Below are 25,228 nucleotides of genomic sequence, written 5' to 3' on the forward strand. Positions count from 1 at the left end.
AAAAAGTTTTCCCCCTGGAGTTAAAAAAATGGTAACTCTTGAGGGGATGATGTCACTTGATGTGGACCCAATGAGCGCTCCTGCAAAATATAAACATATCACAAGCAGACCGGAAAAGAAGGATACTGTAGTAGCTGTTGGAGAGAGTGGCCATGTTCTGAAGCCATGAGGAGAAGGGGCAGGAGCCCCGTTGGGGACTAGGACCCATCAACCCCAGCATGGGAGCTACAAGAACTTGTAACAGTGTTAAACTGGGCCAGGTTCTGTAGCTAAGAGCTGAAGGAGTTTCTCCATTGTAAGCAGCAGGAGATACTGAAAAGTGGTAGCAGATCAGCAGTGGACGAAGAACAGTGGCAGAGAGCCAGAAGAAGATGAGGAGCAGCAAAACAAGCATGCAACCAATCAAGAAGACACAGAGTTTTCTGAAAGAGAAAGAGAGCCGACTACAGAGCAGGGCTAAGCTCTACAAAGAGAATTTTGGGGTAAGAACTGAAACAAACTTCCCAAACCCCTCTGAGACCTCCTAGAGAGAAGGAGATGGACTCCTACTTGAGAGGAGTCTTGGAGTGCTGCAGCAAGAGAGAGAGAGGAGCCAAGAAGCTCAAGACATCCCGGACCTGGACCGGGACGGCCAGACGGAATGCGGAGGGGGTGACCTTGGCTCCCCTTGCTGCTGCTGCCAGCAGCCTGAGACAGAGCACAGGAGCTCCGATAGAACTCTTGAGGCAAAAGCTTTCAACTGAAAGCTGCCCGAGACGTTCTGACTCAGGGGTGAATCCCCTGAGGAAGGGACCTTCATGGGGGTCTTACACCCCATGATATGACGTGGTGAAGCGAATTTTGTCCCTGCTACGCAGCCCACAGGAGAGAGGGGGGAGAAGAGACCTCCTTGTGTGTATTGGGAAGAGATCCAGCTACAACAATCCAACTATAGCTGCAGCATGGAAGAGGAGAGAGACTGCTGCCCTGAGAGTGGAAAGGATCTTTCCTTTTCCCTTCTGGACTTTTTTTGGAGGGAGAAGAGATTGATCCATTGTAAATACTGATTTATCATAGGAAAGATAGTTAAGATTATGTATATGATGTATTGTAATATTTATTTGTACAGTGATTGTAATATAATTCCCTTTCCCCCCATATTGAGTCTTGTGTAGTGTCTGGAAAACAGATCTCACACTGGGTTGAGATGTGGGAGGGGGGTTTGAACTTGGGAACTGGATTTTAGGGGTCTCAAACTATGACACAGCAGAATGGAACTGGTGGAGAGCAATAGAATCTGTTTAATACTGATGGTTCTGTCAAAAGCTGAATGTGACAACATTTTATGCAAAAATGGCATTTTGAGATGTATAAAGATTATTTTTAAACACTCTTCCATCCCATCCAATACCAGTAAGACCATCGCTGGAATATTATATCAAATTTTGAGAATAGCATTCTAGGAAATGTTTATGGAACAACAGGATAAACCCCAGAAGAGAGATTAAGGAAACAAAACCTTCAGTAAGTGGTTAAAGGAAGCAGGTTGGTTAGGTCCAAAGAAGAATAGACTGAGGGGCAAAATGATCATATCTAAAATGTTAAAAGATAGGAATAATAAGACAGCAAAAGTTCTTATTTTAATTACCCTGCGGATTTGAGTTTAAAATAAACTAAAAAAATAAAGATCACTATTCCAAGACATAGAATACCAACTTGCATTGCAGAATGAAGACTGAAGTTAACCCTAAGGAAAAACTCTAGAAGGTAGTGAAGCAATGGATTCCCTGAAAGGGCTGTGAAGTCCCCCTAGCAGACATTTTTCATGAACAAGCTGTACAAGCATCTGTTAGCAGTGAAAATCGTACATTTAACCCTGATTTTGGTAGTAGGATAGAACCAATAATTCTTCCAAATCACTTCAAAATATATTTTATTCTGTTTTTATGATCCTACAGTGAGTGCTAATTATGTCACTGCACAAATAGAAGCTTAAGGACTAAGTCACAGTTTTGATATAGTAACATATAAGTAACTTTTAAGAACTTAGTAACTTTTACAAACTATCTGTAAAACTATCTGGACCAGAGCATTTACTCAAGGTCTGAAACTATGAAAATCATGAAACAAGGGTCTAAATTTTAAATATAGATATGAGGAGTAACAATGTGAATTTAGAACCACATATGTAACAGGCTGCTAGTAAAGCAGTTACAAAAATGTCCTTCTTCTTTAGACAAACATTCGCACATTACTTCTTTATGTACTGTAATACTGATTCCATTAAGAAGAGAAAAACAAACAAAAAATCAAACAAAAAAACCATATCCCCAAAACAACCAACCAATCAATATATAAGCAAAAATACCCCAACCAACCACAACTCAAAACCTCTTTTCTCTTTTTCAGTTTTAAATACTTGGAACCTCTCAGTATTATGTGTCTGGAATGGAAACAGAAGTGTTTTAAATTTTCACATCACAACCTACAGAAACCCGTATGACAAGATTGAAAAGTTATTCTGAATCAGATTTCAGTCATAACCAGACTGCTAACTCAAACACCTTTATGTCTGAGATGAACCCAGGGGAAATATGTAAGTCTGCATAAGAAGTGATTTAGTTTTGCATTAGTACTTAAGGCTAAAAAACATACATCTGAGATCAATAGGAATTTTAAATTTAATTATGTCATATTTTTTGTCATCTTTCTATTTTTAAAGGGTTTAAATGACTTTCTCCTTTAACATTGTTATTCAGTATTTATATAACTAGAGCAAATATTGAGCATTATGGAGATGATACCAGTTTGATGTTCTCCCTTTCAACAACACAACCCATGTACTCCTTCAGAAGATGAACTCCTAAAGCCTGCAGAGAACAGTGACTGATAAAATATCCAAGTACATCTGAAACTGTCACATCTTCACTGCACTGCTAGTGCTGAATTTGCAGTGGATAAGGAGCCGTCAGCCAGGGTATTCAAAGCAGCAAAAGTGATTTACAGCTTCTGCTATCCCTCCTTCCTTCTTTCACTGGGGTCTCTACTCATGCCTCATCCTCTCAATGGTTCTGACTATGGAAACCCAATTGTCCTTTAACAGCGAATGATTATGATTCTGTTCAGAGATCAGCATCTACCACTTCAGAATCTCAAGCAAGTTTAATAAAAGGGCATATCTTTAACTCTGAATAGAGTCCTTTAGTTGTAAATATGGAGCAGACAACACATTTAAAAAAGAAGTTTATGTGTTTGTCAACTGAAATCAATAATGATTTCTAGCTAGCACTTATATGTCATCTCTACTGTTTATACATACACCTTTTGTTACATAAAACTTCCTGAAAGAAAGGATATTCAGATCATTGTCACCAGGAATCTTCTTATATTGTCAAATTTATTTTTATCTGTTGTCAAGACTAGTTATTAACATGCTTAAAATGCATCTTTATCACATTTCTGCCATCTGAGTGCTACTTACAATTCCATTAAAGGCGACCAGTAACAAAACAGTTAGGCACATGCATAATTTTACACAGAATGTTAACTGCAGTTTTATGCTTTAAGAAGATTTTTAAGTGCTTGCCTAAATGAAAGGTTATAACCTGGATTTTGAAATCTTTTAAATCTTTTTGTATTCCATAAGAAAAGACTGAAATTCATTTTTCTTCAAGACCACTAAGATATTTACAAGGTGAAATAAATTATCATGATATCACTGTAACACTCAAGGACTGCACAACAACAATACTGTATACCAGCACCATTGTGTCTCAGCATTTCATCAGGAACATATAATAGGTAAAAACTGAATATCTTTATGTATATTATCTGGTCATTCCTGTAAAGTAAGACCATTATCCTTGTCAATAAAGATACTACTGATCATGAAGAGGAATTAACTGGTTTGGTTCCATGTAAGTAAAAGTCCATTTAACAATGTTCTTCAATTTCTAGAGCTCCACTTGCAGATAGTCTGTGAACATCTGGGATGGCTGGGGACTCCTGGGAACTCCTGGAGGAATGTCAGGGTGCCTGCTGCACTGGGAAAAGGCAACCACAGGGTTTGTGACTTCTAGCAGCTTGTAGTGAAACTGTTTCCCGATCAAAGGGTTCTTTGAGCTTCAAGCAAGAAGAATCAAGTATCTGTTTAGCAGGTGCTGGGAGAGGTGTGCGTAAGGGCCAACCCAACCAGGAGGAGAAGTTTCTGCAGAGGGTGTGGAAAAGCTGGCTGGAAACCCTACTGCTTTTGTGTGCCCAGTATTGGTGGGAGTGTGCGACAAAGCGTGTCCCCAACACACACCTTAGCAGCTATCCCAGCATATCAGAGGCTCAGAAGGGAGGATGATGCATCTCTGTAGGTCCATTACTGAGAAGGGGGCCAGGGGATGATGGGCTTACTGCCAGCCTGAGATTTGTGCTGGGGAGTATCCACATCACCAAGTAGAGGGGAGCTATCACAAAGGAGGGGCAGGAGGGGCCTGCGCTTATTGGGTGCAGAAATGGAGTCTCCCAGGATGTCAAAGGCTGAGACAGGCAATGGCAGGAGAAAAGTTCCTTGTCTGATGTGAAATCACAGAACAAGGTCAGTGTGCTGACAGCAGATGAGGTGCAGAGTCTAAGAAGGAGGCTGAGGAGGCGATCCTTCCCATATCCTGAGCACTGATGAAACCACAGCTGTGTCCAGTTCTGGGCTCCCCAGTAAAAGAGATATGGACATACTGAAATGAGTACTACAAATGGCCACAAAGATGGTAAAGGGCTTGGAGCATCTGTCATGGAAGAAGCAGCTAAGAGAGATGAGACTTTTCAGCTTGGAGAAGGGAATGTGTCAGAGGGGAATCTTATATGAGTGCATATAAATATCTTGTGGGATGGAGACGGACTTGTCTCATTTACATCCAGAGACAGGACAAGAGGCAATGGGTACACACTGAACCAGAAAAAATTATGTTTATGCATTTAAAAAAAAAACACCACAACTTTTTCAGTGTGCAAGCAGTCAAGCTGTGGAATAGATTGCCCTGAGAGGTTGAGGAGTCTCCATCCCTGGAGATATTCCACATTCTGCTAGATGCAGACCTGAGCAGCCTTCTGCTGTAGTTCAATCTACTTTGAGCAGGGAGGGCTGGACTAGACATATCCAGAGGACCACACTGGCTTTCTGAGTAGTAACACTCTCTCTGATGTCTAATGATCCCTGACTTTCAGAAAGGTGCAAATGATCAATGACAATGACATGAATATTTGCAGCCATTTGGCTGCATCAGCAAGCCAGGAGAGGTGTAAAACAGCCACAGGGAGCAACCTTTACTGTTTCATTTCCCACTATTAAACACCAAATGAGGAGTATCTGAAAAATTAAGCTAATGTGTTTCATGAGCCTCATCTTTAAAAGCAAAGGGGTATTATAATTCTATGCTTGTATTGTCTTATGTGTGAATCTATGGAATGCAGACTACACAATCGTGGATGAGAAAGGAAGATGGCACAAGAAACACCCACATTATTAATTGTCAGCTTGGTGGAAAGGCTTCAGGAGCTCAGCCCTCAACAGCTTTGTGTTGGAGGAGCTAACAAAGGCTCAGACATTTAAGAAATTACACTTGTAGTCAAGGCACTGTTATGACATATATGATTCTTATACTTGTTCTGGCACATACTTTTCTGTAGAAGTAAGAAAGACTGAATAACAAACTAAATACCTGCAAATATGTGTAAATGGAAACAAATCTTCTCTCTTTAAAAATGCAGCTCTAGATTATAATTAGAAACTAATAAGTAATTTTCTTCTGATTTTGAAAGCACATAAAAAGTAGATTTTATCACAGTCAAATGAAGTTTACAATGTCTCTTACAATTTCAGCTGAGGCAACAGAGAAAGATGCAGATAATACAATACATGTAACAGATCCAAGGAAATTATAAAAAAACCACATTATCACACAGAGAGAGTGAAAACCTTTGTTGCACTTTGTTGTACAGGTGTTGTATGTTACAGATGGATGTCTTTTACAGTTTTAAGGATTCTATGATTCTATGATAATGCACCAAATATTACCAGAAATTAACATGAGTACAAATTTTTTTTGAAGTGCTACTTTTTAGAAGATCTGCTTCTAGGAATGAGAGTAGACAGGTAAATGTAGAAAATTGCACACAAAATTTTATAACCTTAGAATATACACAATGGAATGGGCTGTAAAAATCTTCTGTTACAGTCATTTTTCTCATTCCTGTGAAATGCTCTTTTAGGATCCATTTAGCAATTAATTGCAGTTCTCACTAGATGCTAATGTTGCAACAAAAATCTACAGAATAAATTGTGCCAGTGCAAACGAGGAAGTGATTGGCAGGTCTTTCTTAATTATGGCATTAGGTTTAGCACTTGTGTTAATCTGAAATTCATTAACATGTCTCCAGATACCACTAGTTAAATCCAGTTTGCCAACAGGCAGAATCAGCTCTGAAATTAGTGCTTCAGAAAACCTTGTTTATTGCCTGCTGTCCTCTGAAAAAAATTCACTGAGGTCAGGTTTCCTGACATATTGTTTGTCTGGGTTCCCAAAACAATTCTATGATATTCTCAAGGGGCAACTCTGAACACAAAAAAGCTATAATGAGGTTTGTGCAAGGATCACTTATCTACAAAATAAATCTCTTATTTCTTCAAATGGATTCTTAATTCCTCTTTTTTATACTTTATTGATGTAGTCTTTCAGGCTGCATTTTCATGATCAATAGTTATTCTACCCATATAGAAATCTCTGTAGATGATACAGACAGAAATGCAAATTAGGATAAAGGCTACATAAATTTTTCAGAAATGGTTCATGCCAATGATCCTGGTATGTATCTCTGATAGAGAAGTAATTTACTTATTTACAAGGAAAGAATGCAGATATAATCTCTCTGGGTTTCACAGTTTTATTCCATGGGAGATAACTGATTAAAATTGATAAACTGCGCATCAGAAACTGGACTGTAAAGTGAATCAAAAAGGAGATCAAACCAGCTGTGTTGAAAGTGTCTTGGTATTGGTAGGTTCCCTGTGCATTTCTTCAGAGTCTACCTCAGGAAATTTTGTGCTCTCTGGGGACATAGATGTCCTAACGAAATGTAACAATAGCATGAAGATGGATGGGATGCATTGGTAACATGCAATAAGATCAAAAAACACACGGTAGAGTTTGGGTAATCTTAGGGACTGAGGAAATAAAAATAAGAGCGTATGTGTATTCTGATGCATTTACAGGCTAACAATAGGAACTCGGTTAAGATTACAGAGTACCTGTGTTTCTAGATACAAGAGAAGAGAAATCATATAGCAATTCAGACAAATCTCACACTAGATTCCTGTCTTTTTCTTCAGTCTCTTTTTTCAGGCACATTAAGGATTTATATCTACTTTTGTAACATTGTAAAATTATTTTTATTTCATATTTTTATCTCTAATATAATTACATTGGTATTCACTATATTATCCAAATTTTACCCCAATCTTGTTTTGTAGACCTTCCTTATTATAATCCCAGAGCAGTAAATCTTGCAATTATTTTATATATATCTTCTCAGATCCCTAAATAGGCCACTGTATAAGTAATGAAAGACAACCTGTTATTAAACTTTTGAATTCATCTCTTCTAAGTCTAGCTTCCAGCTTTCTGTATAAGTTTTCATTCTTGTTTCTTTTTCACTCACATATTAAATGATTTTCATATATCTCTTAGAATATGCTGCATTCTTTCTTGGAAATGTTTGGTCATTTTGAACTGGATGGACAGATGCCATAAGGGTGAATGCTACAGAACAATGAATTATATAACTCTTTTCCTAATCTCATTTCTATAGCCACAATGGTCAAAATTGCTTCCTTTTTTCTCAGTGTTGACAAAAAACAACTGAAAAATAGCACTATCTCATTGGGATCTCCAGAGTCTTAAATAGGAGACTCTTCTACCACACTTAATTCTTTTTCCTGGGTAACTTCTCCAGTTTGCTTGAGTTCAAATAATAAATAACTTTGTATGTACTGTTGCTTGCTCCTGTGCACAATTTTTTTTGCTTAATGTTCAGTTCCACAGCCTTGTCAACCCCTGAATTTAGAATTATTTGTCTAAATGATGTACAGACACACAATATATTATCATCTGCATTTGCATGGTTTTATCCACCAATTTTTCCTACGGGTTTTGGTAGGCTTTTGTGACCAATTTTATTTTTATTTTTCCTGAGCTGCTTTGTCCTCTTCTTTTCCCTTTGTCAGCTTTGTAACCTTCAGATAAAGATTTTTTCATATTGGTATAGTTTAAAATCTTATTTGACAAAATGCATTTTAACTGTATTCTTTAATGTTGAAAGTTTTGTCTTTAAGGAAATTTTATCATTTGGATGTGTCTCAATAGTGTATACAACCTCTGTGCATACAAGAAAGAATTCCATGTGGATTGCTTCTCCTTTCACTGCTTTTAAAGTTGACACAAATAATAGTGTAATCTTATTATTAAATAATTTATGGTTATTATTACTAGGTTTGTTACTGATAATTAGATTAATATCTCTCTGCAGAGTAGTGTTATCATATGGCTTTTGCATGTCCTCTAAGTTTCTGCCATTTCTTCTTTCATTTGGTAGACACCCTTTAGGTGATTTACAATGATAACTCATCACTTTATTCCTAGTTTCCATCCTCAAGCTCTTCTTTTCTTCCAAAAATCAGAATAGTATTGGAGTAATCTCACCTGTTTTTCGCAATAGACAACTAAAGCTGATACAGTCTTATAGATTTGCTCTGCTGTCAGTGGAGGCATCTCTACAGCACAACTCATCTCGTGTATTTTAACAAAGTAAATGATGAGGTGAGCCATGCCCCACTAAGTAAATCTCTTTCCATTCACTATAAAAGCAGTGTAATCAACGAGTTCATATGTAGACACCTCCACTCATCATATCTAATGTGAAACAAACTGAATTCTGTTCCTATACTCTTTGGCTATATGAATAGCTAAATTCTCTGTTATTCCATTTCTATACTTGTCTCCTCTTCCACTTATTCTGGTTGCGTGACACACACAAAATAAGGTAAACCCAATATTTCATAGTAGTTTTGCTACTACCTTTCACAGTGCTAGGAAAAACTGCATATTTTATCACCTCCATCATCATGTGTCTGTACTGTTTGCTGTTATTTCTCATGGGGGAAAAATGAAAAAACCAATACCATTATAAATAGTCCTTGTCTCTAATCTATCTACTGTGCAATATTTGTAGCATGTCAATCTGCTGAAGTTAAAGCCCTTCTGTCTTTCTGTGCCTAACCTTATTACTTTCCATTTCCTGGCAACAAATCATATGGTTCAGGCAGGGGCTTGTGACCCTGTTCTATAGGAGTCATGTTCATTTGTTCTCACCCTCAGTGCTTTTTCCACAGTCTTCTATTATTGTCAGGTTTCATCATCCTTCAACATTTCCCTCCTCAGAATCCCTCTTGTTACTTATCTGTCTGGGAATTCATATCAAGATCTGTGCTCATTCCTATTTAATACTGTATTAGAAATCATTAACAAGTCAGGACCATGAAGATGAAGACTTACATTTTCTGAAATATTTTTCATTGATCTGGTTGTTATTGATTCAGACAGAGGGACCTCTGAAGAAGAAGTAGCAAGGAAGAAAAACTAAGAATATTTTTAGTCATCCTTATAATATCAGGAGTGGTAGATACACATACAAACTCAAGAAAATAAAGGTAAAAGTTTATAACAATAGATCTATATTAATTTTTCATACATGAACCTCAATAATAGATCTGTATGTAATCCCTGAAGACATTGAACCTCATGAGAATTATTCCCTTTTATGACCACCTCCCATTTAATTACTGTACATCTACAATTACAAGGTCTATGTTATCACAGAATCCAAGGACTTCACAATCTGAAAATCACCCACAAGACAACTTTTTTATAGGAAAAGGAACAACAAGAAGGGTCAGATTTCAGATGCCTATTTTAGTGACCAAGACCTGAGTTGAATTTAATTATCTAAGAACTGTCCAAGTCGCACTGATTTGCACTTTTAAGTTACTGTAGGGTCAGCATTTACACTTCCCTTTTCAGAGGCTCCTTGGCCCAACCAGTGAGGCACACAGTTTTTTCTTCACCCCCTTGCAGTTCAGATCCAAGAGAGAGAGGTACACTTCTTTTTTATCTATTTCTCTGATCTGAGTTGTCCCCTCTGGACAGAAATCAAGAGAATTGCAGCTACTAGCTCACAGAGATCCTGGATGCTGAGGGAGGCAACTCTCAGCTCTGCTGACATGGCACTACCTTGGTACAAGGGAGCCCTGCCCAAACTTCACATGGGCTTGCCCTGAAGGTTGGCAATATTGGAAGCTAAGAGACTTCATTCCTGGGACTGATTTCCCAGAGGATTTTGCTCAAGGGCCAGAGCCACAAAAAGAGTTTCTTGAAATTGCTCAATGAAATCAGCATCTTTGTCAGGAATATCAGTTGATTGTTGGTTTTCATGAGTGATTGAACTGATAAGAATATCACTCACCAGTACAGCTGTAGGGCCTGGAGAGATTCTGTTTCATCATAAAATTAATTTTAGTTTAATTCACACCAAAATCAAATAATGAAATAATAAGACAGAAGATAAAAAGGAAAATCCTTAAATCAGTACTTGTTTTGTTTGCTTTTGGGTTTTTTTCATCAAATGACACAGGATAAACAAATTTCTTTCTAAAGGTCATTTATGGTTTGTATTATTATTTCAATCCAGTGTAAGAATGTAACTATTTTATGAGCATTTTGATTTTGTGGGTATTTTTTAGAATTTAATGACTTCAGAATTAGAATACACTATACTATTCCACAAACTACTGAAAAACAATAGTCCATGCATTAGGCAAACACTTATAATGTGTTTGATGCTGGAAAACCTGACTTCAACACACTTTGTTAGGAGTACATAACAACCTCTCCGCTATATTCACAGACATGGCATACACTCAGATAGGTGATTGGACCCTGGCCACGGAGTTCATGTGGTATGCGTTTAGAGGTGTTAGTGAGCCACTTCTTTAAAAACAAATTGCCACCTCTTTTCCACAAATGGAAAAAATAGTATGTGCTTCTCAAATGACATTGGTGTTATTCACTGTTTGGCATATACAGTCAACGTCTATTAGCTTATCTTCATAGGAAATCTTTAATCTGATTATATATAAATACAGAGCAGACAAAACTCTCTGTGTATTTGGACTCTTCAGCTGTCGTTTGCTACCTTCTTTATCTTCTGCTCTTCACCTTATTTGTTTTCAGCAGCTACAACCTCTCATCTCCATGGGAGGGACAAGTTTCTGCTATTCAAAACAAAATAATTTAGCTTAAATTACCTCTGAATAGGGGTTCAGGGTGTTTAGAGAGAATGGTTCATGTCTTTATTTCAAAAATTTTGTAGACTGAGATAACAGCCAGTTGTGTCTATGTATCATTAAATAATTCATTAAAACGCTATATTTAAACCACATCTACACTTGTGCATTCACATTTGCTGTGTAAATTGATGCAAGCAGTAAGAACTTGAAATAACAACTTAGGTTTCGGAACATCTGCTTGAATATTAATTTCTTTTCATTGTACACACTCCTCAGAATTAGGAGAACTCACTTATTACAACAAGAACAAAATCATGAATATTTTAAGTTCAGGTAAGAAAGAAACTTGCCTAAGCCCATTCTGCATGAACAATATCCCTCGCTGGTAAGAAATAGTGAAAGTGAAAAACACAGAAAAAATTATCAGTGTTTGAGCTGCAGTTAGTCCATGTACAAGGGAGGATCAATACAACAATTTGTAACTATCAAGAGCAGGAGCCTTCAAATGCCAGCTGGTTTGGCAGAAACCTTCCCACAGTGGCTCTGTGTCAATATACGGATTATTTCCAAGCACCTTTAGTTGTTTTTCTCTAACATGATAAGCAGTGGACTCTAATGTCCTGAGGCTTTCTCTTCAGATCTCTGGGTAGAGACTTGGAAGAACCAAGAGACTGCACTAAGTCTTTCAAGTTTGCACAATCTGGCATGTTTCGAGGAGTCTAACTGCCCTGTAGCTGCACATCCTGCATGCAGATGATGAGTCGAGGTTCACAAAAATATATCATTTTTATTTGCTTTTAAAATGCATAATAATCACCTCTAAAAAGTGGGACATAGCTACCATAACTGGCCATATTATGAGTTGTGACTTAACACTACCTAGGGATATATTTATAAAATGTGATTATGTGTGATACAGGAACAGTGCCAATACATTTTTGTATCTCAAGTCAGGATCAAGCTATATTGGAGCAAGGCCACGGTAGCCCTAGGGTAGCTGCAGAGTCAAACAGGAAAACCAAACATTGATCCAGCTGGAGCTCAGAGTGAGCAATAATGTCTCTTCTGTGATTATATCTGTTTGCTTAGCCTTTCAGTCAAAAGGTACTGAGGTCTCCATGAGATGCAACATACAGAATTTTTCACTTCTTCTTATTTTAAAGAGTGTGATGAGTATATGTAAGAAAAGAAATTCTGAGGAAGGGGTAGGATACCGTGCGTGGGTGATACAAAAGTACTTTCTTGCCATCAGGTCTGTACAAACTCTATCCTCTGCCTACCACAAGTAAATACAAACTCCCTCGCCTTTCCATTGAAAAACATACAGCTCCCAGGGAAATATTCACTTAGTGAATATCAAGGACTATCTCTAACTGTACTAGTCTTCTACTCCTGCAAATAGACATACCTATTAGGGAGCATGTCTGTAATCTCAGGATGTTTTGTATTCCTCAGACAGCTCAGGTAACCACTATGTTCCTAAGATGCTTTTCACATTCTTAGGAACTATCTTCCAGTATAGAGTAAGTGCAACAACCAAACTTGAAGCCACATCTAAGTGACTAGATGATACTCACAACAAAAATAAGTAGCTGTAAATGCAACTTTTTCCTATATGTTTACTCACCAACTGACCTGGATTTTGCTTTCTCTTGTCTTTTCAGCACTTCTTTAAAACTTTTAAGGTGACTACTTTTTACAGCTGGTTTCCGGTACAGTTGATCAACACCAGTATTCCAGACTCATTAAAATAAATATTATATTTTCTACTGAAACTTTATAAACTGAGTGTTGATAAACATAATATTTCTGAGAGTTCCTGACTGGCTGATGGATTTTTTCAACTAAATAATGAACAGGTAAAATTTAATATCTACTTTTCAAGAAAAATTTGTGCAAACTGAATGATATCATTCCTTTTCAGAATGTGAAATAAAAAGGGTGAGTTAAATTAATTAAGAAAGTATTAATTAATCCCAAGGCATTCAGGTTGACTCCATAGCTTTTAATACTTCCAAGCACTGGAAACATCTGGACTGTTGTAACCAGGATCAATTTCTAACTACTGTGATATTTGCATAGATTTAAGACGAAAAATTTATTGCAATCACTTTTTCCTTGATTAATTAAACATGAATAGATCTAAATTTCTACTCCTTTATTATTGGTTATATTTTTAAATTCTAATTACAAATGTCTTTAGCAACTCTGAATCTTTATTTGCTTTAAGCTAAAATGTGGAAAAATGTTACAAGGAGACATGTAGATAGCATAGACCTAGAACTGAAAGTTCAAAAACATACTACAGGAACAGACAGATAGCAAAACTGTTGCTTAAAAAATTGCACAAATTTTTGGGCTCTTGCAAGAATGAACTTAACTAACTTAACTCCCATTTCTGTGAAAATTCTTTTAATCAGAGTGCTATGTAATCAAGCTACATTTCACACATTGCAAGGATGTTACAAGAAACTTGAAAGATACTTATTTCATGATAGCCTAACACCTAACTTTTCACTGTTCGTTGAAAGAAAATAAAAGTGATTGATAGAATAATCAAACATCATTATTACAAGGAAGTCTGTTTGGGTTTTTTTTTTTCCTAAAGCTAAGTTTTATCCTTTATATTAAAACTACGGTAATATCTTGATAGTTTCTTTCTCTATCCAAAGTTGGTTGGCTTTGATTTGGCTTCTTTTGTTTTCTTATAGGGCAAAAAAAAAGGTTATTAGCAAAAAATAATAGTTCAAAATTGTACCAGCTTCTCTAACCCTTTGGAGATAATACAGATATAGTGCTTTAATACCAAAGAGTAACTTGTAATTCATCTTTTATAAAACAGAAAATTTTCATCTGAATGAAAATGAAAAATTACCCAGATGTTGATGACAGGTCTTCTTTGTGTATGGTGCTCAATAAATAAAAAATTCCAACTGCATAAGATTTCTTGTTTAATTTCTGGTTTGGTAGGAATAAGGAGTCACGCTTTTATAGCTGTTTCATAGGATTATAGAATCAGCCAGATTGGAAGAGACCTCTGAGATCATCAAGTCCAACCCTTAATCCACTACTGCTGTGGTTACTAGACCATGGCACTAAGTGCCACATCCAGTCTCATCTTAAAAACCTCCAGGGACAGAGAATACACCACTTCCCTGGGCAGCCCATTCTAATGCCTGATTACTCTCTCTGTAAAGAATTTCTTCCTAATATCTAATTCTACTTTCACTAGAGTAAAAATACAATGAAAATTATGACTTTATATAAACTAAGAGCCACTTCGTTCTATTGAGTTAGGATACTGAGAGTCCATTTGGAGAAGACTTCTAGGAAGTCTTGCAGAATATTCTCCCAGTCATGCCCTGTGCTTGTTTAAGGCTAACTCCTGAGAAATGACTTCAGATTCCTTTGGATTAAAGGCTTAGAAGTCAATTGTTTTATTTGTCTAGTGAACATTTGAATCCCAAACTAATATTAAAAGTTTTGGAGAAGAACAAAGCTCCAGTGTTTCTACCATCTTCATCCAAAGTAGAGTTAGCAATGCTGCACTAAATATTTCTGATTCCCTTCTAGAACTGTTCAGAGGCATAAACCTCTTTATCCTGACAATGTTGAGGGTGGTACCACATCCTTTCACTCTCCAGCTGAACTCCTAAAATTTAGGCAAGCCAGAATCAAAGCTAATCATACCAGATAATAAAACATCACCCACTGTAACTGGTGGGTTTAAAGATGTGACTGGTGTGTAAATTTCAATAGAGTAGTTAAACACCCATACTCTGAAATGTAGATGAATATCCTCTAAAAATCTTCTTATCTTTAAAAAAATTAGCTCAAATACCAGCAAATAAAACTGTATTCAAGTAGAGTAGCAGTCAAGTTGACTGTTAACAGAGATGTAAGTAACAGAGAGAAGCACTACTTTCAAAGCCATGAGTCTGTGTCAAATGCTATGACTTAGCTTAAAAGAATTCAGGCTTGCAAATCCAACTAATAACAATGAGTATTCTGTATTTCCTATATTCCAAAATAATTTTTTTATTAAAGAGTGATGTAATTCTAAAAGTTAATAACCTAAAGAAATTGGCACAAATTGAAAAATGTTAATATGGAAGCCTCACTAATGCATTATCACTTTGAATGCATAGAATCCACAGAATTGCAACTAAAATCTTTACAACAAATTATTTCCCCTTTAATTATCAAATGTTCAATTCTGATTATAGAGGATTGAGAGAAACAGTCTCTATTTAAATTAGAACACCTCGGGAATTTGTGTATCAAATCTATTTTGTTTCAGGCTTACAAGGGAGAGATTTGGGTAAGACTATGGGGAGCAACATTTTGGGTCCAATCTCTTCAGCATAAAACATAACCTGGTGTGTGGTCAAAACTATTGGATATCTTAATCCTCAGAAATAATAGGAAATGCTTCCTTTGCTGAAATGGAGAAGCTTCTAAGATAAACTATCTTCCACATACTTAATAATTCATGCTATTAGAAATGCTTTAACCAGCCTCTGAATAACTCTGTGACTCATAGCTGACTGCTGAAGAATGAGACACAGTAGACTTCACCGGATACCAAAACTGAGGGAAACCTGTGGGCCTGTAAGGGATGAAATGAATCCCACCACCTTCCTCCTGAATGACTTGCTTAGTTTGCTCGGATTCTCCCTGTCTTTGCTTAAGGTCACATCTAGTAATAAGGTCTAACATGTCTAACTTGCTCTTGGATCCAGTACTGCTTTGACTATAGGTCTGAACTTGGTTGATTACTGCTGAGTACATCTCCCTAGAGTTGAAAAACTAAACAGTGCTGTCTGATGATGTCAGCAATGTCTATTAATTACAAATTTATTCTCTCCTCACTATAATTCCTACCTTACAGTATTTAGCCAAACTGATTTCACTGTTATTCCCCTTAACATAAAGAAATTGTTGTTGTCATCCTTATATTAGAATGTCAGATTTTTTAAGATAATTTCTCTGAGAGTGATCTCCCTGAAGAATTGCTCTACTTTTTGAGTTTGTCCCATATTGGGTCCTACCAGATAGATCACATTTTACATGAATGAATTATAAATACAGCTTACTTATACTATCAAATACCTTTAACAAAATCCTTCTTGTGTTTTTTACCCTGATATTCTCTCTAATGTGTTTTATTTCATTTTGTAAGTAAAAGGTGTTCTAGGAAAATGAAAAAGACTCACATTATTCAGTTACAGAGGTACTAAAAACGAATCCATTTCCCCTCACAACTGTCTTGATGGTTTGCTATTGTCTTATCAAATGTTTCATAAATCACCATAAGAGAAAATTAAAAACTTGTACAAACATTCTTACTTGATTTGATAGATTTAAGAGGAGATTTTAAATTTAAACGTTCAAGTTAGGAAGCTTGTCAAGGTGTTCTTTTCCTCAAACTATGAACTAGGCCTTCTTCCTGTTAATAATGGTAAGGATATCTGAAGGGCTTAAAACACTGTAGAACTGAAACTGTGATGTGTCTTACGCTGATTAAAAGGTAAAAAAATACATGCAATACGGATCCAGTTTCTTTGCAGTCAGATACTTTTTCACTGGGTTGTTTTTTACTACAGCTTGAGTTTTTCATTTGATCATATTAGAAACCTGTAGTCTAATATATCTGAATATACTTACTTATCAAGAGATGCAAATCATTTTTCATTGGGTAATGAGAGTATATCCTTTATCACCTTCCTTTACATATTAATTATTAAAATACCCTATGAATTAGACCTTGTTCCTCAAAACAGAATTGACCTCAATCAAGTTCTACATCATGAATTTTGTATGTGGAGCATATATATTGCTCAATTAATCAGTACTTATCTGTACATAAGCAAGAGCACAGCTATAAATTGAACTCATGTTTAGATTTTACCTTCTAATTTCACACCCAGCATTTTCATAATCACTGGTTTTAATCACATGAAATCGTGAGGTACCTCAGAATCACAGCAGCTCCAAGCTTTGCCTGTTGTGCATGTTTATATTATGGTCATACATTACTTAAATCCATTAAGAGTGATTCAGATCACTGTACAATTTTAGTTTCTTGTACAGTCACTTGGATTAATTCCATTGAAATAATTAGCATGCCAAAGCAGAATTTATTTGAAATCATTCCCTGCTTATCCCCAATAATAAATTAACAGCAGTAACAACTCCTTTATTCATGTAACATAAAGGTTAGGGAAACTACACATCAGGAATCTTTGTTACAAATGGTCTTCCATAGTCCCCAGTGCATTCACAAGTCAAGTCAGACCCTTCTGAAACCATGACAAAAGTATATGAAAATAATTTTGAAATCTGGGGTTCTACGAATTTAGGTCTATGTTAGTTTAAGCTTTAACCATGTTTTCAAACATTCCTCTGTACCATCAAGACTTAAAAAAAAAAAAATTACATAGAATCATGACGTGATTTAATTATGACAGAACAAACATCACAGATCTTAATAAAACTGCAGAAGACATTCCTCCCTGCCACTCCCACTTCTGCAATTGAAATTAGTATCTATTTTTTCGGCATAGTACAGATTAGTGAAATTAGATTTGCTACCACAGTAAATCCTAGCAAGGTCAGCAGAGTTCAGCCCTTCCCAACTCATTGTTAATCTTATTTGTCCCTATCTGATCTACTCGTCTGCTATTATCTCACATTATACTTAGATAGTTTTTAACCCTATCAGAATGTGGTAGCAGTGGTATCATATGATGCTAAGTGTTTCTGAAGTACAAACCCCTAAATTATCCACTGCGTATAAGAACTCATAAATTGCAAAAACTGCAAGGTATGCCCAACTTTAACTATTTTAAAAATGGGTGGGTTTTTTCTCTGTGGGTAGTTATAGACTTGATAGTAGGATTTTTAAAAATGTGAGAGAAAAGCATAGCACCAGTACATTTTATGTGGGACATTTAGTTCTATTATTCTTTATGCCTCAAAAAATGTCAAAACTTATCAGCCTGTAAGTGCACCATTTTAAAGCTTCTGTTTTAATGATAAATAATGACTTGAGAATGCAAATTTTGTACTCAGTGAGAGAATAGAGAGGTTTCAGCTTTCTTCTAGAAAACATTTAAAACAGTCTGAGCTGAATATTAAGTCAGTAGAGTTTTGCATAGATTGACGTCTTTGCAACTTCAAAAGATAGCAGGAGAAGACTAATTTTGTAAACAGATGATTCCACAGTAATGATTCTCTGGAGGGTTCAAAATTCTCCATGAGAAATCTCATTATTCTTTTTGGGTTTTTTTTTAAGTCCTGTGTAGATACCATTTTCTCATTAAAAAAAAATACAGTGTAAAGTGATCATTAATTTTTAGTTTACAAGTGTTGACACCTTATTTTGAGTTAACCTGCTAGTTTATGTTCTTTTATTTTTATTCTCTAGTATTATTCTGCCCTTAGAGGATGAATTTTTTGGATGAATTTTTTTGGTGTTTCCTTTTTAAACAGGGTTAACTCTGCATGCATGAGTGTGTCTGTGTGTGCAGACACCTTTTGTCAAAGGTATTAAATGCCTTTTGTCAAAGGCATTAAATTAACATACCTAAAAACTAAGTAACACCAAGGCTTACAAGTACACTTAGATTATTAAATTAGTTCAAGAAAAATAAAGTATTGTAAAGTAGGGTTAAGTTATATACTTTTCTTTCTTTTAAGTCCAGTTACTGTTTTAGAATCACAGAATGACCGAGGTGGACAGGGACGTCTGGAAATCACCTTGTCCAATTCCTCTACTAGAGTAGGTTGCCCATATCCAGTCAGGTTTTGAATGTCTCTGTCTCCAAGGATGGGGACACCGCAACTTTTTCAAGCAACCTGTTCCAGTGTTATTGCATATTTGTCACAAAATCCCAGCAAGCAACACAGTTGCTTTACTTTGCCCAGATAAGAAGAAACAAAAGGTTACACAGATTTAAAATATATTTTAAGTCTTTTCTTCACCAGGAGAAGGAAGTGCTATTGCAGTGACCTCCAGACAACATTTACCTAAGCACTGATGTCAGGGAGAGACAGTGCTTACACCTATTCTCTGCTTCCTTCTCAGTTAACACTGTTCACAGAAAAAAAAGTCAAAGTAGAAAGTATGTTAATCCCCGGGATAAATAGCCCACCAAAGCAAATTAGATGTCTGTTTGCATGTATGAGAGTACAGGTCAAGTGCTGCCTTTACTTTATGATTCAGTGTAAGACTCATATTGTAATATCTGTAAATATATTGTGTTGAAGTGTGGAACATTTTCTTGCCATTTATCCCTGGAAATACTAAAATGTGTTAATGTAAATATAAATACAAATATATGACTAAAGGTGGCAAAAGACCAGCTACCCTATACTACCTATAAAGAGAGGTGGGAGGGAGGCGGGAGGGAAGAGAAAGAGAGAGAGAGACAGACAGACAGAGAAAGAAAGTGTGTTATTCCTGCCCAAGAAATAGCACTGTATCCATGCTGCCATTCTTTGTCTAGAAGAAAATGCAAAGATAAATCTTTTTCTTAAAAGCAAAACCAAACCACCTTTGAAACACCTCCATCCACCACAAATGCACGCTCAAGTCCTATTTCTGTTAAATGATAAGCACTTGTGTTGGATTCAGCAGAGCACTTCTGTGCATGTGATACATACCAGGATAAAAACTCTTATAAAGCATCTGCTTGTTTTGTAGACAGAATAACAAAATTAAATAGAAAGAGAACACTAAAGTAATGTGATAGGAGATCATGCCACAATTACTATTGGGTATATCGCAATTTATAAACCTAATTAACAGAAGAACTCTTCACTTTACATAGCTTTAAATACAAAACATCAGTTTCACATAAATATCTCATTTGGATACAAAGAGTGGTAGGAAAAAATCTTTCAAATGTGGCACCTTATTAAAATAAGAACAACATAAAGTCATAGCATTCATTTTTTGGATGGGAAAAAGAAAGATAAGCAGAACCATGAAGTATTTGAAAGGTCTAAGCATTCTTTGGTCAAAGAATAATGGGCTTGTTACGATCTACTAACAGTGACCATCAAGAACTTAAGGAACTAAGTATGCCATACCTCACCATACTGCTTTTAGATTTCCTACTGTTTAAAAACTCTTTAGATACACACAGCAGTTTCTTATTCCATGAAATTAAATTAATTGTTAAACATTGTAAATGGAAAGGAACTGGTTTTAGACACACACTTTCCTATCTGTCCAATGAAAAACACAGGCAATAGTAAAACAGGAGTCTACAGTAATTCACATCTTGTATACAAAAAAAATTCTTTGTTTTTATTACAAATTAAGAAGTTCTATTCACTTTAAAATCATGATGAACTGTGAGGTTTTCTGCATTTAGGACAAAACTGAAAGAATATCTAAGCAGAAACAAATGTCATATCAATCACATCAGTATACTGTGTACTGGTGGTTATGATCATCCTTCAGTCATGAAGGTGTCATGGAATATTACACAGATGAATCCTTCAGGGGAATAAATCTTCATCATTTTTAAATTAAAATAAACCAACCAAACAAAAATAAACACAATTCAAAGTGATTTCTTGCAATCTAAAGCAAAACAGTTACTCCCATAAACAGAAATATATTTTTTTTCTTACCCTTGTAAATATCCTCCATAAGGCAGACAAATGACCTTCATAACAGAGGTCACACTTTGTGAGGTGAAACCCACTAAGCTGAATGTGGCAACACATTAATTGGACTTGCACCCAGTCATTACCACATTGGTTAAGAGGGATGGACTGAATTAAGAGTGGTGAGAAGTTGGTTTATTATGCATAAGGGTAAGATCATGGGGGGAAATGGATACATTGAATAAAAAGAAAAACTGCCTGTCTCAAAAATGCCAGTTACTTTTTGATATTAGAAATTACTATCACCTTGAAGAACAGAAGCTTAATTCTAAAACATAGGAAAAAGTATTTAATCATAAGAAATTATTTTTTTACTGTGAAGATGATAAAATATTGGAATTGATTACTCAGAGAGAATTCTGTAGATATTTAACACATTTTGGGCATGGTCCTAAGTAACCTGATTTGGTTGATCCATAACTAAGCAGAGGTTTGGAGTAGGTGATCCCCAGAGGTCCCTGATAACTGCAGCGGTGCTATTATCCTGTGATTGTTAGGGTAAAAAAATGGTACTTTGAATACCTGAGAAAGGTAGGATTTTCCTATCATGTGTCAGCTCATTTTTAATATAACACATTATTAATGACTGAGCCTAGGATGCACAGCAAAATCGACACAGAGCACTACTGTCAAGAGCCAGCAAGGGGGTCTGGTAACCTATGTAAATATTCACCTATGTGAGACACAATAGTAGTGCTGTTGAGAGCAACAGGAATTTTGGATTAATAGGAAAAGGTAAAGTGTTTAAGACCATCTGCTTATGCCTCCCAATGAATGACAGAGAAAATAAAATATTTGGGCATATAACACACCCAAAAAATTGGTACACCAGTACATAATGTGGATCAGTCTAGTACTGGGAACATTTAACACATCCCATGGTTCAGAATATTAACCTCAAATAAATGTTTCTTTATTTTTTTATTTTTTTTTCCTATCTTTCAGTAAATCACTATTTCGAAAAGAGATATTTTTCATTAGTGTCCAGAATGCTTTTGTCTCACCTTGTTGCAATACTTAGAGTCAGTAACAGACATCATGACAGATATTGATGAAATACAATTATCTAGGGAGAGGAAGGTTTCATATGAAGTGTACAGCTTATATTTTTATGATAAACTTTCAAGTTTATCAAATGAAAATAGATCACTATGTGCTTTAACAACACCAGGAGACCTAGAACAACATCTACTGGAAATGTAGGTAATTATCACTGCAAACCTTACAGTATGCTGCCTACCTTTGTCATCATCACATTTCCCATTTTCCAGTAACATATTATGTTCCAAGTGTTCTTTAAAATCACTAAAGAATCATTTAGACTCCTTCCAACTTTATATTCCTGGAGACAGGGATTCCCTTTTCATGAAAATTGCATAGGAAGAAAAAACTGGACTACAGTCAACATTTTTATAAACCAAATGGTCTGGTATATTACCTAAAGCAAAAAAAGCTTCCAGTCAGAAGTTAATTTCAAAATGACCTTGTGCTTTTTTCAACAAGGATGGCAGCTGAGGTCATTGGAATAAATTGTGATAGACAGTGCTTCTCTCTGCATAGTTCGAAGGCATGTGTAGTACATGAACTACCACCAAGTAAGGAAAAAACTCCAACCAAAACAGAGCAAAGAACATTGCTCCATTTCTTTGTAAGTAGTGGTAAATATAGTCTACAATAATTATGACTTCTAATGAAATCATTTAGGTTTTCAGCAATTTTATTTCACCATCAAGTATGTTCTACACTTTTCAAATCTACATTCATAAATAAATCCTGTTCTTCATTGGCCTCTGCTGTTAACAACATAAGCACCTGTAATATTTCTCCAGCAGGCAGATGCCAGATGCACAGAATATTGTGTAGTGTTGTTTAAAAATATATTGTAGTGTTGTTTAAAAATATATATTGTAGTTGTGTTAAAGCTCTCTAAATTACTGAGTCAAAACCAATGAACTGCAAAAACACTGGAACTGCTAGAGAGTGTTTTAACTGAGGTTTAAATATGTACATTGAAAGCAAACTTCTCACTACTCGCTTCTGTAAGGAAATTAGTGTCAGAAGAAGGTAATTTTAAAAAAAAGGTAATTTTTCAATTCATTCTCTTGCAAACACATAAGAACATCTGTTAGATGATTTTAATCTGTCAATAGGACTGCATGAGTCTTCAGCTTGTTTCTATAATAGTAGCTTTTCACCAGAATATTTTGATCAACAGATTCTTATTTTTTCCTCTACCTCTTTTGGGAGTAACTTAATATTAAGATGAAAAATATACTCAGGGTTTCAGAGTAGGTGGAAAAAATTGCAGAACTGCTTCTAATCCTGTTTTCCACTGTGTCTTAAAGTATCCTATATAAAGAATAAAACACATCTTGTCACTTCTGAAGCATTTAAAGAAGAGAGGGGTAAAAACAGAGTGCATGTAACTTACCATTAAAGTTTACTGCCCGGATATAGCTAAGTAGTTCTTTACCATCAGTTGTACTCATCCTTGGGCATAGACCAATATATCCAGGACAGAGATCTTTATGCATGTTGTGCAGTGCATAGGCCATGGAATACACTGCATCAATGACAAACTGAACTTTTCCTTCTTGCTCATAGGCTGAATCTCTCGCAATTCTTTCTAAGCCTAAAGAAAAAAGAGAAAGAGTTTACTTCTATTTGTATGTGCATGTGTGTATACCTGCATGAGTACTTGCATGCAAAAATTCACATTATGACATAAATAATTACAGTTGGATTGACAGGTAAAGTCAGGATTCACCTATCTGACACATAAATAAACAAAAGAACGAAAAATATGGCCTTCTGCTTTTGCCTCTCATCATTTTACACTGTGCTAGGTATATAAACAGTACACTGAGCTTTGGGCTAGAAAAGGTGACAGAACATTTCATTACAAGGAAAAGATATATATAGATGTGTGCATTTCTACAATCCAGTAGAAAAAGTCTCTTTCCACCTTTTTGACTTTCATTCAACAGTTGTTTGATGTTATCTAATACATTTCTAGAGCAGCCTGCCATTCTGTTTTAGATAAATTTAAGGCTATCTTGATTTTTATCCCTGTCTATTGTTTGATAAACATTATTTAAACATCTCAGAGAAAAAAGCTGAATGCTTGCCAAGTGATGTGACCATCTGTCTCTATACTGAGAAGTGCTTATTCTATGACATTTTCCTGTATTTGCTAGTGAATTATGCTTCACATTGTGAATCATGTACTGTCTGCTATTTCCTACAGGGACATTTATCCTTCAGAGGGAATACAGAGGAAAACAATGCATTACATAATTTTTATTCTGCAGGAATTGCCTGAATTAATCATCTATGTCCAAATCCAAAGAACTTTTTACATTAATAGGTGATATTACTAAGTGGAAAAGTTAAAAAATAAAAATCAGGAAAATTGTATTTTAAGTGGATAACCAACATGAAATCCCATGTCTTCTATAGGTATTCAGATGCTGATTTCAAAGGCTCAAAATCTTAATTTTCCTCAGAAAAAGAGATCTGCAAATCTTGATGTGAAATCTGCCCTGCTAAATTTATTGTCAAGTTCCTCTTGCCTTAGTGAAGACAAATATAAAAGTTAGGTTATCTACCAAGTTATCAACTCATTCAGCTCGAAAAAAATCCAATCATACTGTTCAACATTATTTAGAAACGAGGTAAAATTTTATGCTTTTTTTTTTAAGTCTTAACAGTTTCTATATTATTTATGTTTCTTTTTTATATCTAAACACAGGATTTTATCAGTTTAAAATTTCAATTTTGTGGAATTCAAGGTTGTAAAAGTATTTTGTTTATGCCTGAAAACATACTGTACACAAGATCTTTCTTTAGCCCATTTGACATGGAAAAAAAGCTAAGGAGTATACTCAGAAACCTTCCTTCTGTTTGCTACACTTCAGTACCACCATCTCACATTACAGTGATAACATATGAACAAATCTGTAATCTGACAAGCAGTAGTGGTTTGTGCTTTAAACACCCCTGAGCATTGGCAGCAATAGATAGCCTTGAAAAATGATGATGTGCTTTTATTTCTCCTCAGGGATTAGTTAAAAGAAATAAAATCACTGCCTCTTGAAAAGCTACCAACCACTTAGAGAAGAAGGCAAAGAGTTCATTTTTGTGATTGTACAAGTAACTTTGCAGACAGTTTTCAAGACATGGTAC

At 35.7% G+C, this 25,228-nt stretch overlaps 1 protein-coding gene across 5 annotated transcripts in view; it reads right to left on the reverse strand.

Moving 5' to 3' along the window:
* GRM8 (glutamate metabotropic receptor 8) overlaps positions 1-25,228 on the reverse strand; it is a 333,772-nt gene that overhangs the window by 101,951 nt on the left and 206,593 nt on the right. For all 5 annotated transcript variants that reach the window (XM_027639805.1, XM_027639809.1, XM_027639807.1 and 2 more), the window contains exon 7: positions 23,475-23,675. In XM_027639805.1, coding sequence (XP_027495606.1) covers positions 23,475-23,675 — 201 coding nt within the window. The remainder of the gene's footprint in view (positions 1-23,474; positions 23,676-25,228) is intronic.

Source organism: Corapipo altera, unplaced genomic scaffold (assembly GCF_003945725.1).
Source record: "Corapipo altera isolate COAL_440 unplaced genomic scaffold, ASM394572v1 1b, whole genome shotgun sequence".
Taxonomy (NCBI): Eukaryota; Metazoa; Chordata; class Aves; order Passeriformes; family Pipridae; genus Corapipo; species Corapipo altera.